The sequence below is a fragment of the Manacus candei genome, unplaced genomic scaffold (genome assembly GCF_025592945.1).
Source record: "Manacus candei isolate 608988 ecotype Guabito, Panama unplaced genomic scaffold, ASM2559294v1 h1tg000017l, whole genome shotgun sequence".
Taxonomy (NCBI): domain Eukaryota; kingdom Metazoa; phylum Chordata; class Aves; order Passeriformes; family Pipridae; genus Manacus; species Manacus candei.
Genome location: NW_026138065.1, coordinates 18,182,946 through 18,197,589, shown reverse-complemented (window position 1 = coordinate 18,197,589; position 14,644 = coordinate 18,182,946). Strand labels below are relative to the sequence as shown.

The 14,644-nt window shown below is 34.7% G+C and overlaps 1 protein-coding gene across 5 annotated transcripts in view; it reads left to right on the top strand.

Moving 5' to 3' along the window:
* The window catches only part of MTA3 (metastasis associated 1 family member 3), a 132,818-nt gene that overhangs the window by 30,116 nt on the left and 88,058 nt on the right, over nucleotides 1-14,644 (top strand). For all 5 annotated transcript variants that reach the window (XM_051783138.1, XM_051783140.1, XM_051783137.1 and 2 more), the window contains exons 5-6: nucleotides 6,533-6,596; nucleotides 7,600-7,717. In XM_051783138.1, the coding sequence (XP_051639098.1) occupies nucleotides 6,533-6,596; nucleotides 7,600-7,717 (182 nt within the window). The remainder of the gene's footprint in view (nucleotides 1-6,532; nucleotides 6,597-7,599; nucleotides 7,718-14,644) is intronic.

Here is a 14,644-nt window from a genome sequence, read left to right as displayed (position 1 = left end):
ACTGTCTGTAAATCCTACCAATTTGGAGTGCTCAAAATCAGTACTCCAGCTCTAATCAAGATTAAAACTCTGAATTTTTTGACTAAAACCCACATGTATTGTAAAAACCCTGGGCCATCTGTATGATCTCTGCATGTGTTTAGATGCCAGGCATTTACTAGTTCATTTAGATGTGCATAAAACAATTTGCTGTTCATTCTGGTTTTAGTTTTATTTGATCCGAGAGTGTGTTAATCAGGTAATATCAAGTTTATTGGTTTATCTTGTGGCCACAGATACACAATCTTGTACTCTTTAGGAGATTGGTATCATTTTGTCAGACACAGATCCCAGTAGCAGTCACCAATCAGATGGTTTCTGTTAGTTGTTTTTTTTTCCTCATGTTTGAAATGGCCCTGTAAATGAACAGAGGCAATTAAGTATGAATCAATACAGTGCAAATATTTTTTGTCAATTCTAGGTATTGATTGAATATTTGAAACGTCAAACCGTAGTTAAGGATCTGTTGCAGATTTAAATCACTCTGACGATGCTGTTATTTTCTTATGTGTTATGCAATAGCTTGCTCCCCAGTTGTTAATCTCTTTGTTATCTTGAGAACTCGAAATTTGCTATAAAGACATTGGTATATGTCTGTTGGATTCATTTTGTGCCCCTTACACTGTGTTCCAAAGTAAAATACACAAATACTCTTAGTACTGGCTTCCCATAACTGGGGAATCAATTCAATATAATTAGTGGAAGCTCTTTGGACTCCACAGTTCCTACTCTGTTGTTTGGTGATCGTCATTGCACTTTAGTCTGCTTGTAAGGGATCAAGACTTGGCTAAAAGCGGGTGTTTGATTGGAAATCTTTAAAACACTTTCTCATTTAAGACAGTTCATGAAAACCTTTGTTTTTGAAGGTAACTATCTCCTCCTTTACTCAATATCTGTACCTTTTGTTATGCCTCTTTTTGCTTCATGCTGAATATGGGAAAGGTTGCTTCCAAGTTCTACTCCTGCATGTGCTTCTTTCTGTCCCTCTTCTGTATGCATCTTCTTTTTAGTTTAATCTCTGATTGTCACAGAAGTAACAGCATATGCTAAAATCAAATCAGATTTTTCTCACAAGCATAATATTTCCTAATATTCTTTCCTGGTATTTTATTTTCAGACTGTCTAGTTAGTGACTCATGCTTCTGTGTTCCAAATCTCAGCTGAGAGACTAACATTTCTTGGTGCAGATCATCAAGATACAATTGTATATCTGTACAAAATTACCCAACGTAATTCTGTCATTCAGGAGGGCAATTAATTGTTATTTCCATGTCTGTAGGGGCATGCTTGCATATGTTTTTTTCTTTCTTCCGCTTGTGTCTGAACAACCAGTGCGTATCAAGTTTCACTGACTTGGTGGGAACCCAGAGCAATGAGTTCTGAGAATTCTTGTACTGCATCAGTGTCATTCAGGCTGCGTCTACATTCCAATAGGAGACTTGCATGGCATAATACTGTTCCCATGACATTGCCTTTTCCAGTCCTAGCACTTGTACTGGTTGACAAGCAGTAAGTGTTATGTTTCTTTCTGTAATTTTTTTTTTGCCTGCCTCCTGTTCCAAAAAATCTAAGATTTATATGTTGCGAGCTGTCTTACTCATCTGATGAAAACATAAAGAAATAGTCTGCAAGAACAACAGAACAGCAATTGTAGACGTTTCCACTGGTTTAAAAGTTAGGGCTGTGCTGAAACAGACAGGGACTTCAAAAGATGAAACAGTTGCTGTTATTTTGAGTAATTTTGATAGTTTTAAACTACAGGTGTTTGCATCAGCTTTTTAAAAATTTGGTAAAGACTTTAATCTGTATTTCTGATTACTTTAAGGAAAAACTCATTGCAGAACAATTACCCAGAAAATGCAAAAAAGAAATCATTTAAGTGTATTTTCTGGACAGTTTGGTGCTTTGCTCTAGGTTATTTAAACAGACTATATTGAAATCTTTTCATAACATTGTCTTGTATAATAGCCTTGGTACAACTATTTTCATGCTACTTAAATTCTTGAGCTGGTTATCTTCATCTTTTATCTTCATTGGAACAGATTAGTAAGACCAGTCTTGTACTTCTCTGTTCTAAATATTGATTGTTGTCACAGTCTTTTCTGAAATATGTTCCTACATGTTTTTCATTTCTCTATTGGATCTCACTGAAATGTGGCACATTTTTGTCTTTAGTTTTCAAGGTTTATTAGGTCCTGTCTCTGCTTACTCTCCTTGAAATCTCTCCTTCAGGACTCGCATACTAAATGACATCTCACATGGAGTGTTGGTTTCCATTAACTCCTTATTGAATTGCCTAAGAAAGTGTTACCTATGAGGGTCTCACAAAGCTGCCAATTACTTTTTAGAATTTATTTTTATTCTCCTTTTCTTTGTTCCACAGTAAACAGCTCCTCCTGCCCTCCATGAAAAATAGTCCCTAAAACATGGAGGGGGATTGGAAATAAATCCTTATGTTCACTGCACTGAGACTTCTATCTACCACAATGATCAGAATGTCTTACCATTTCCTTATAATCTTCATGTTAGCGTCTCTGTGCTTTGCAGTTTTGGTTGTGGATGATTTGTATTTTGGTTTTGAGACTGTGTGGTCCTGACTTTCTTTCCAAGGCTTTTGAAGAAATCCTTTCCTACAAAATCATTAAGGCACTTTTTCCAAAGTCAATTTTTTGGGGAGAATGTGTGGTCTCATTTATATGGAACAGAAGGGCTTCCCTGTGGTATGGAAGTACATTGTAGGCACGGAGAAATAGCTTATCAGGCATCCCTTAGCTCATGGCTGTAAATGTTCAGGAATTGTCAACCCATGGTTGGTGTCACCTGAAACAGACAAAAAAAAATTGACAAGCAGACAAGAGCTCCAAACAAATAAGAGTGAAGGAAGGTGTAGCATATGAAAAGAGCTTTCACATGATTCATGTTTTAAAGAAAAAAGGTATGAGTTGTGGATCTGGTTACGAGGACAGGAGAAGCAACTGAATCCTGAGTGGTTTGTAGGATAGAGGCTGGTAGTACCATGAGCATATATATAGGCAAGCTTTGTTGTCCCCTTTTATTAGTGCAAGACCTCTAAATTACTTTTTTGTTGCTGGCTGATTTAATAATATTAAATCAACCAGCAACAGTTTTATTGGCATTGTTGTCAGCTCAATGGAATAACTTTTTTTTTGTGACCAGTTTAAATATGAAGTACATCTAAGAGCAGAAAGAATCCTGAAGGCACAACTTAGTCTCATCAGAATTAAATTGTAAGTGAAAACATACAAGCTAACTTATTTCTGTTGTTTACTGTTATTTGTGCATTGCTGAGGTTGCTGAAATTTTCCCTCAACATTCATACAAGATAAATTTTGCCTAAATCTGTAGGAAGTAAAAAATTTTCTGAATATTTTTAATTTGAGAAAGAGGTCAAAACCAGACATGTCATCTTAACATCACTGAGACCTTCTGATGCTATTTACTAGTAATTCATCCAGATGATACCAGTTAAGTCAAGAATGCTGCTTGGTGGAGGAATACAGCTTAAAGCAGAGAATCAGTCGCATAAGAGGAAGTTTTCTTATGTGAAAAAACAGTAGACAGCTCTCCACTTACAGGTTTTTTTTTTTTTTGGTTTTTTTTTTTTAATTTCTCAAATGCTGCATAATTTAATATTTCAGACAGAAGACTCCAATAGAACAGTGAAACTATGGCATTGTGCACTACCACTCTAAATAATACTCAAATCTTTCAGAAATCCTACTGTTTTTGCAAAAAGAGTATAATTTTATTTTGCTGTGTAACTGATTTTATAATCTGATAAATGCAGTGTACATTCTCTTTCATTTGTTTTCATAGGTAGCTAGCTCCCCCTTTCTTTTCTCTGTCTAGTTTAGAACAGTCACATTTTATCCTGTTACATTGATTATTTATTTAATATAGCTCCATCTGTCCCAGTTATCTGTAATTGTTTAAAAACATTATTAAATGAAGTTCTGGAACACTGTGAGGAGGAAAATATTTTATATTTAAATGTGGAGAAGCTCTGGGTTTTCAAATGTATGCCTTAGAGAAATAACTCCCAAGTCCTGTTGTAATGCGGTTTAAATGACGTTAACTTTTTCTCCAGGGCATTTTGATTATTAGTATTGGAAGAAAGGGTGAAAAGTGCAGTGATGGTTGGAGAATATTAAGGGACATCACTGCAAATCGATATTCACTTAAGTAATTTCCTCAGCATCCATGATTGAGAGATGCTGGAGACAATATAATGAACTGGATGCTTGGTTCAATCCAGTAGACCATTTACAACTAGACAGATAAGATTTTCCTTTGATTGGGGGGGAAAAAAGAGAGGAGATATATAAACAGTAGCCTTTTATTCATTTTGTAAAGATTCCAAAACATTTGTATTAAGTATTGCCGGTTTCTACATTATAGAAACTGGTAACTTTAATATATAGAGTCAAAATTAGAAAAAAGTTCTGTAATTTACCTCTTTTCAAATGTGGGAGATTTTGGTGGTTGGTTTGTTTTTGTTTTAATGTGGTGTCTACTATTGTATGTCTAGTGTTATCTTTATTGAGACTCTAGTCTCTGCATGTGAGAGGTCATATATGCATACAAAATGTTATCTCTGTGTGACTCCAGCCATGACATGGTTAATATGCTGTTCAAAGAAATGTAGCATCAAGTAGAAATTCACTCCCTTAAAGAACATGCTGGGGGGATTAAACTCATCTCTTAATGAAATAAAATGAATTTTTTAGGTTACCAGCAACAAAGTCTGAGGTCAGTCAATAAAATGCTCCTGCAGTTGTGATGGCAGTGAAGCACTGAATGCTTCTGCAGTAATTAGAGTTAAATAAGGGTAGGCTGTATTGAAGAGAGAGTATTCTGGAGGTGTATGGAATAGAAGCAGACTGGAAAGGTAAACTCCTCTTTAACCTTTTGCTCTAAAAAAGACACCAACAAAACATTAAAATTAAAGTTGGCAAACTGACTTCATGGTACAACATACAATTAATTTTTAGAAGCGAATGTTCTGGAACTATCAAGGCCAAAAGTTTCAAAGAAACCTTCAAAGACCTGGTGGAGTATAGAAAAGGTTTCCTACTACAGGAGTCTTTTCCTTTGCTCTTGTGTATTGTGCTCAGATTTTTCTTGCTCATCTTTCCACTATTTCTCTTTGGTGGTGTGGTTCTTCTGACAGGTATGACAACAAAGAGAAATTCAGGAGGTTATGTACTGCAGTCTTCATATGTGGATTAACTCCCTTTCTCATGATGTGCAGTGGCAATGAGTAAAACATTAACTGGGTATCTTTGCCTAATGATCAGCCCTTGGCCATTGGCATTCACTGTTTCTGGTTGACTTTAGCAGTTGGCATCCACTGACAAGAACAGACAGGTTTTTACAATACCTTCTTTGGTGTTACCTTAAAATCAAAAAGATCTCTGCAAACAATTATTCCTTCTATATTTGTATGCTGGTCTGTTCCATGACAGAAGAAGATGGGAGATGAGTGTTCTGGGCAGAGGTCCTATAGCCATATGTGTAATGCCACTGGAACCTCCTGGTAAATACCAATTAAACTGAAGGTTAGGTGCATGAAATACAAGGTGCTGTATGTAAAGGGTAATAAGTATATATTATAATTATATATATATAATGGTAGTTTGGTTGTAAATGATAACATAAAAATGCCAGTTGCTAACAAGATGATTCAGCACACTTAACATTTTTCATCCACATCCATGTGTGTTTCTTTAAAATACCATTTGTTAAAAATAATTCTGCAGATTATTTGCAGAGAAGATGGAGACAGAGGAATTAGAGGCCAAGGCAATGTTGGGGGAGAAGGAGATGAGAAAGGGGTGGGGGTAATGGGGTCAAACTCCCATTGCTTTAGCTACAGGTGTTGCACATGGGCAGGTCTGTACTGCTACTGAGTAACAGGAGCCTGCACAGAAATGTAGTCATCAGCATTTTAATGGGGTCATAGAAGAAATCAATAGAATTCCACGATTCATTATCAGAAACAATTCCATTCAAAAGAGAAAAGCACTTTATTTTTACAGGACACTGGTAAAACCTTATATTCTTTCTAGTTTGGGTTATTTGTTTTCAAATTAGGCACTGAACTTATGGGACTTAAGTCACTTTGAGGTGATGTTTCATTGATGAAGACCTCTTTATTAATTGAATGTGTATTTACTGTTTACCATAGTACCTCTTCACCTTCTTTGCTTCTCCACTGCTGAAACTATTTCCCAGTTTGGTGGAATTCCAATGTATTTGAATGTGGGTCAGTACAGCCATTTAGTCAGTTGTTTTGCTGTTTATTTTGGTATTTTTAAAGTATGACAGTGTTCATTTTTATATTTTATAATATTTTTATATTTTTAGTGTAATAGTTTGAAGTATATCTAGATCGTTTTCTTGTAAATAACTTTTTCCTTAATAAAAATTTGAACTTTTTACAAAGTAACCATTCTTCCTTATGTTTGTGTAGGGGAAAATGCAGTGTTGCACTTCTGAATGAGACAGAATCTGTGCTGTCATACCTGGAGAAAGAGGTAATATAAGATTTCTATTTGGGTAAATATTGTAATGGGTTTGGTCTTTTACAGCTGTATTTTTAACAAATGGGCAATCAGTACTTTGAAAATCTTTTCTTGAAGGATAGGTTAGAAAAATTATGTTGTTGAAAACACTGATTTAAAAAAAATTATTGGATAAAATCTTAATTGACACTCTGAAAAGATGTGTTTGTATTTAGAAAATAATTAATTTGAAGTAATTTATGTGGTATCTTACAGAAGAAAAATATACAGATGTTTTCCTGTAGCAGATACTTAAGGGAGAATGCACATGGCTTTTTTTTTTTTCTTTTTAATACTTGGAAAGTATTTCCTCAACTTTCATTTCCTGTGGAAAGTACGTAGGATGCCTAGCTTTACCAGAAGGGAAGAAAATACCCCAAGAATTTGAAAGATAATTGCAAAATATAGTGCAAAATGCCTTCAGAATAAACATATTTTTCTTTGGAGTGTCTTGATATAACATCAGGCAGACAGTGGTTTTAAACTGAAATTAGGATGTCTTTATTTTTCAATTTCTACACCAAAACCACTGATAATTGGTAAAAATGTTTCTGAAAACCGGACTTGCACTGTACTTTAGGTACTGTACCAGATTTACCAATACCTATTTTTATGTCTGAGAAGGTTTACACAGTGTTTAATGGGTTTGGAGACTAATTTATCATGCAAAGTCAATATAGTAGAGATACTTATGAGTGGAAACATGTTAAATTCAGAAAGAAGTTAACATTTTTTTTCCATTGATATGTTTTTGTGTATGAATCTTTTCATTATTGCTCAGTTCTGAAATAAGTCCCAGCAAAGGCAGAAGCTTCAATTACCCTTTTAAAAGCACTCATGAAACATCTGTGTTATGTAAAAATGGGATTTATGTACCAAACCTGGGTTCTGTAAAGTGTGCAAATTTCCAAAAGGAAATATTAAAACCCCAGTTTTAAAGAGTATTATGCTGTTGCAAATGTATCTTCTTTTTTAGGATACTTTTTTTTATTCGCTGGTATATGATCCATCACTGAAAACACTTTTAGCAGACAAGGGAGAAATCAGAGTGGGGCCTAGATATCAAGCAGATGTGCCAGACATGCTTGCAGAAGGTAAATACAAGATCTTTGATTAGTGAAAAAAGTAAAAATCCTTGTCTTGCAATATTGCTCATACTGACTCTTGAACTAAACTAGTACATAGAGGCACAGAAAGTAAAATGGTAGGTCTGAGAAAATTCATGAATATTGCTAGATACCAGAAAGAAAGAAAGAAGGAAAGGGTAATTGAGTAGCTGTTGAAAAGACAATGTCCATTTCCAGTTTGTGCATAATGCAGTTTAGGCATTTGATATTGTTTATTTAATTGCGTGGTCTGCTTAGTTCTTTAATATAGGCTGCACAGAGAGAAGATGTTGAGGACCAAACCATTTTATTTAATAATAACACAGTAGTGAAATAAGTGAAAAATAAATTTCTTCTCTTCCTTTTTAAACAGACTATGCATAGAGGATATTTCTTCATGTCTTCTTATTTTAAAATACTATCTTTAATCAAAGCATCTTGTCTGTTTTGTAGCATGTTTGAAACAAATGTTTCTAGCCTTGGCATAGCTTTAAAATCGCTGATGATTTTTAAATTTTATATTATTTATTTATAATCCAGCACTACTACCTGTGCCTTAGTATTTTGCTACATGGGAACTATTATTTTAAACAAAATTTCAAGTACAATATTTATTTAGTGTCTGGATGACATTAAAGAACCATGAGCACCTGTGTCTTATGTCTGCAGTTATATTTACTTAGTAAATTTTAAAATGAGTTGGTTTCATCAGTGTAATTCCCACTCTATATTGAGTGCTAACAAAAGAAAAAAGTTTCCTCAGAAGTATCCAGATGTAGATACTATTTTCAAGAATCTCGGTATTTATTCTTTAATGAGAAAAGATTATGTGAGAAGAGTATCACTTGCAATAAGTCCAAGGAGTTCTGAATACATATATTTGTAACCTTAAATGTGTTTTCCATTCATTGTGGGCTGCTTTTTTTGCTGTATACTTTTTTTATTAAAAACAAGGCATTATTTCCAATTTCTACAGAGCTTATTTAATAAACATATGAAACAAGATAATTTTTATAAAACAAGAAGAATTTGATTTCTGGCAAATGGCAGATTATTTTACAATGAATGGTCTCTAGTAGATCACCTGCATTATTATTTTGACTTTTAATAACCAGAAATAAACTATAAGAAGTCATTTCCAGATTTGTTTATAAGGTGTACAAACTTGTTTCAGAACAAGTTTATGAATAGAATATGATACACTGCTATTCTTGCAAATATTCTTGTAAAGTGTACCTCTCATAAAGAAAAAAATATTTATGTAGACATTCATATACTCAAGAGGAAAGCTTGCCAGAGGACTAAAAGAAAAGGACTATCTCAATGTGTGTATCAAGTAACCAGGAAGTACTGATGTGATTCCGAAGTAATTGGTTGAACTGTAGGGTTTTCAGGATTAGCTGGGGTTGTCTGCCAGAAAGGAAGTATTTTCCTACTGAGTTCTGCTTACTTAAATTACTAAAGAAACAGCCTAATTATGAAATAGTGAATATTACATATAAAGTAAATGTTTTTTCTGTTGAAATTTTAGTTATTTGATTTTTTTCCTAAAGTTAAATTTCATATTTATTAAAAGTGAATGACTAAGTTCTTTTGGAGCTTAACATTCTGTGTTAAATACTTAATTTAGTTAAATGAGTAGATCATCTCTCTTACATCATGAACACACGATTTCACTATGTTACTGTCTTCTTTTTCTCACACCCTGTTAATCCCCAAAATGCAATAAGTGATGCAGTTTTCTTGCTGTCTTTAGAAGGAAATAATAATCCATCAAAGTTTAAAAACACCAAGCCCACAAATCAAGGATCTGTTGGTACACAGAGCACTGGAGCGGTTTAGCTGGATTAATCTGCAGTTATTTCAAGTGGATGGTGGAAAAAAGGATTTGGTTTTAGGAGGATAAAAATGTCTGAATTCTGGTAGTTTTGACTGATTGTTATCTAAGTGTTTCCATAGCCCTCTGACCTCCAGGGAAAAACAAAAGATGATTCAGCTGTTGCTGTTTCTTTATGTAAGCTGATGACCTGGAAGCTAATCCATTCACTGTCGTCTTTTCATTCATGAAAACAAATCTAAATGATTTTTTAAACTAATAGAGTCAAATAATTATATTTAGATTTTATGGGATTTTGTGAAGATTTTGAATCTTTATGTAGATTTTTCAACCTGTACTGTTAAAAGTGGATAATGAGCTGTATCTCCAAATTTTTATGCTATAATGTATGACTCTTTAAAACGAAAAGTTAGACCAATCACCTTATATCAAAAGAAAGAATTTAGACAACTTCAAGTCAATTAGGAAAAATCAGGTTTTATATCATCTAATGATAGTATAGTATAATAAAAGAGAAGACACTGCTAAACTTATTCACATATAAAATTTGTCCTCTAATGTAAAGGAAGAATAATTTTTGAAGGTTATTGATAGGCATATTTTATGTTTACAGAAAATCCCCAAATCCATTTAAAAAAAATTAGAAAAACGGAAGATTCACACACCATCAGTTGTTATATTTTCAAAGTTACTGACATATAAATCCAATTCAAATGACTGAAGACATGCCAATTCTGCCAGTTCAGATTCCAGAAGACCAGTCACAACAGGGCTGAAAGATAAAAAAAGAGTCCTGGAACCGCTAAGTTATATTGATGTAAATACATTGATGTATTCTAATAGATTCAAAATTCAAATTGCTTGCAATTTTTCCATACCATGATAACTTATGTTCTGTATGAACGGACTACTGGTTTTTTGGTGATGGTGGGGTTTTCTTAGTGTTTACTGGAGAAATATATGCATTTTTTTTGTAGGAATAGATTTTTTTTTTTTCCCATGCATTGATGTTATCATTTTTGTGTTATTGAGTAAAATGTTCTCCAAAACCGGGTGTTTAGGCTTTGGATAATGCAGCATACCTTTTTCCCCCTGCCCCATGGGTATATTGGATAACTTTATATTTATCTTTAATTTTTGAAATGAAAAGAACTTTCATTTACTTTCAAAAGACAAAAAGTTTTATTAAAATCAATATGCATAATAAGATATTCCAGATTCAACTGTTTTTCCACTTTAGAGATGTATTGAATCATAAGTCCTTTACACAATTGCAGTAAACAAGTTGAGCAAAGTTAAAATTTGGTTCAAAATGCATATGCTTTGTATTTCTTTGCCCCTTTTGTTTGTAATGGTTTAGCTAAATCACCTAGATCACACATTTAGTGAAGACTGTAACTTTGGAGAGAGACTAGACCAGATTGCTTTGAGGAGTCTCTTACCACTTTTGTTATCAACATCCTTGGGAATAAAACGTGGGAGTAAAAGTTGTCAGATTTGAATGATGTTATGGTTGTGTGAAACCATTCCTTCCCTCCAGTGCCAAGTGTTCCAGTTTGTCGAGACTCTAGTTTGAAGATTGAGTTTTTAGTTTCTTTTAATACACTAGAGTACAGGAGACTGTGTTCTACAGCATTGACTTAGATTTTACCTAGTAGGATACTGAAGAAGGTCCTTTCTTTGTTTTAAAAACACTTTCTTCAGTGGCTTATTCTGTGGATGTATCAGTTTATTTTCAAATCTGTTACCCCACACTGGAGACATTCTCCTCATCTGTGCAAAGCAAGAATAAAAAGGTTTATCTCTGAGAACCAAAAACATGAATTTGGACAAAGAGTATCTTGTTTCAAGCATCTCTACAGTACAGGAGCAAGGTACCCAGTTCTCTGCATGTGATGGCCAGAAGCTGCTGTCTAGTGCATGCACCTACTGTATTTGAACAACAGTCTAAAATGTGTGACTAAGTTCAACAAACAAAACTGAAAACCCCAAATGAGCAAGAAAAAAAAACCTATAGAGTTTTGCTTTGGGCAAGTAATTCTTACCATTGTTATTTGGTTACAGGGCATACTTTTATAAATTGTTCTGAATATGATCAAATTCTTGTCACCTTTAACAGCTTTTATTTAATCCTGTTTTGTGTACAGGGAAATTCCACCAAGACAAATCAGTTTAGATACGTGGTAGACTTTTATGTAAGATTGATTTTTTTTTTTTTTTTTTTTCCTTGTCTCGCAACTTTAAAATCCAAATGTTTTTAAATTCTGGCATTTCAACCAGTATGGCTCAGCAGTGGAACTACTGATGCAGTGACAGGTTGTCTTACATGGTTCGCTAACAAGCAGAGAATGACAGAGAAAAGTACTGGCATAGCATTAGGGATGTCATTTAGCAAGTAGGATAATGCTTAAGAATGGGAGTAAGTGGGAATTTTTTGCTCTGCAGGATTTCGAATAATGCATAATTGTTTCTGTCATATGCCTGCACTGGTCTTTCTGCCTCCTGCATGCTATCGTAGGCCTAATTGTAGTTGTCACAAAATGTCAATGCGCTTACACAAAGTAAAATGCATGGCAGCTTAGCTAAACAAATACAGTCAAAGTGGTGTTGCAGATAGGGAAGCCAATTGCTTACAGTAATCTCAGTAATTTCTTAAGTAATGCTTACTTTCATTTATTCAGAGGGTTGTAGAGAGGCTGCAACAAAGGCAAAAAAGGCGAATAATTGTTTCTCTGTCAAAACTCTATTAAAACTTCTGCAGCAGAAGACATTTTCTAAATAAACCTAACAAAAAACTTTATGTTGCCTGCTTTGTTGTCATGATATGGAAGTCTAGTGAAACTATTTGCAGTAATACTCTGGCTAAAAATACCCCAACCAAACAAAAGAAGTACTAAATTGTATTTTCAAGAAAACTAATACAATTTATAGTAACTATTTTCTATTATTTAAAATAAAAATATTAATTGTATTTCATCAGAATAAATTTTCTGATGTTACATTTGCTTTGTGAAGCAATAATGAATGAACCATTTGTGTTCCAGGATTTCGTAGAACAGTCCTGTTAGGCAATATAACATGGTTAAGTGTTGAAATCATCATTTTCAAGAAAATTTAGCCCACCACTATAGGAACAACCATGCTGAATCATACCAACTTCTGTCTATCCATGCAGAAGATCTTGCCTCTTGTTATTTCTTAGTTTTCTTAAAACTTATTTAAAGCCTATTGGAGACCCAATAGGCTGTCACCTTGAGCTTCCTTATGTATCTCTATGATCTTTTTGAAGAACTTTAGTAATTATGCAAGGTGTGATTTTTCTTTTTAAAAGACCTGCTGATCTGTCCCTACTAATTTGGCTAGTGTAGCTGTGAGCCTTGACAATGCTTAGCTGTCCACATTCCCTCCTTCACACCCCTAGGTATAAGACAAATGGATTAGAGTTCATGTGACACTGTTACTAATTGCTGTATCCCTGAGATCCTATAGAAATTTTGAGAAGATGCTTGTCCAAACTCAAGTAACTTGTTACTGTTCGTATTGTATAATTGTTCTTTGACCTCTCCTACAGATGCTTCATTTTAAGGTAGATGTTTTAGCTCTCTTCATGAAGCATGTGAACACCTGCAGTTTTGTGCAGTCATCGCAAATGCAGAAAACCAATTCGATTTCTCTTCCACCTTGAATTTCTCTTGCTTCCTTTTTTAACAGATCACATTGTCAAGGTCTTGGAACTTTAGGTAGTTTATCGACCTTTTAATTCTTTTGATGGTCTGAGAAGATTTTAGTCATTTGAATGTTCTCTGAAATTTGGATAATGTTGTAGCAAATAGGAGAATGAAAGTAGAGTGACAAGAAAAAAAAATTAACCCCACATCTGCTAATGTGTCTGACTCACAAAGACTATTTTTCCTTTGTGGTATGAGATGCCAATAACTTTTTCTGAGCTGAAGGGAAAATTATAGCATATGAAGGTACTTTTATTCATGTATTTCATAAATGTATGAAATTTATTTGGGTATGAAGGAGCTGAGAGGAGCAACTCTGTGGGAAAGGCCCTGGGATACAGGCAGACAGAAAGAGGATGTAAGCCAGCAGTGGGCTCTGGTAGAGAAGGTGGCCATCTGGCACATAGCCAGCAGATCAAGGCAAGTGGTCATTCCCCTTTAGTGATCCCATCTAATTACTGCATCCAGGTTTGGGTCCCTCAGTATGGGAAAGCTATTTGTAAGCTGAAGTAAGTTCAGTGGAGGCTGTCACGCTTGTTAGGGCTAGAGCACTTGTCCTGCAAGGACAGGCTCAGGTTGTTGAGCTTGTGCAACTTGGAAAAAAGGTGACTTCACAGCAGGAGACCAACAGCAGCCCCCCAGTGGCTGGAGGGATATTGCTCAGAAGACAAACAGGTTCTTGACAGGAGTGTGTAGTGGGAGGATGGGATAAAGCTGTCATAACTTTCAATAAGAGGTTTAGAATGGTCATGAGCATAATTTTTTTTCCCATGAGGATGGTCAGATGGTGGAGCAAGTACACGGGGAGGTTGTGTCCTTAAAGGTGTTCAAATTCCAAGAAGATACAGCTCTGGTTGATCTTACAGCTGAATCTGCTTTGAGGAAGAGTTTAGGCTAGAGAACTCCTGAGATTTCTGACATGAAACAATCCTACTATTGTGCTCCAGCTTAACAATCTACTGAGGAGATTCAGACCTGCCTTTTATTCTGGAGAAGTGTGTCTTTGTGGAGAAAGAGTTGGGACTGGAAGTTTACCTCTTTATAAACAAGAATGTGAGTGGACAGTTGTTTAATCAAAATACCCACACTTCAAAGATGATCTTAGGATGCATCTTTTTCTGTGCTTACCTACAGTCATTTCAGTAAGAGAAGCTTCAAGAGACCTAAAACTGCTACTTAGTCACCTTCCCTCCAGTGATGACACTGAGTAGTAGATAACTTCTTTCTGTGTGTTCAGTCAATGTTATTAGCATGCTCAGTTTCAGCTGACTTTTCCATAAAGGCTTGAGACAATATGTTGAGCTTTTAGCAAATCTTAGTCTAAAAATAAAAGGAACACCTGAAGATTAG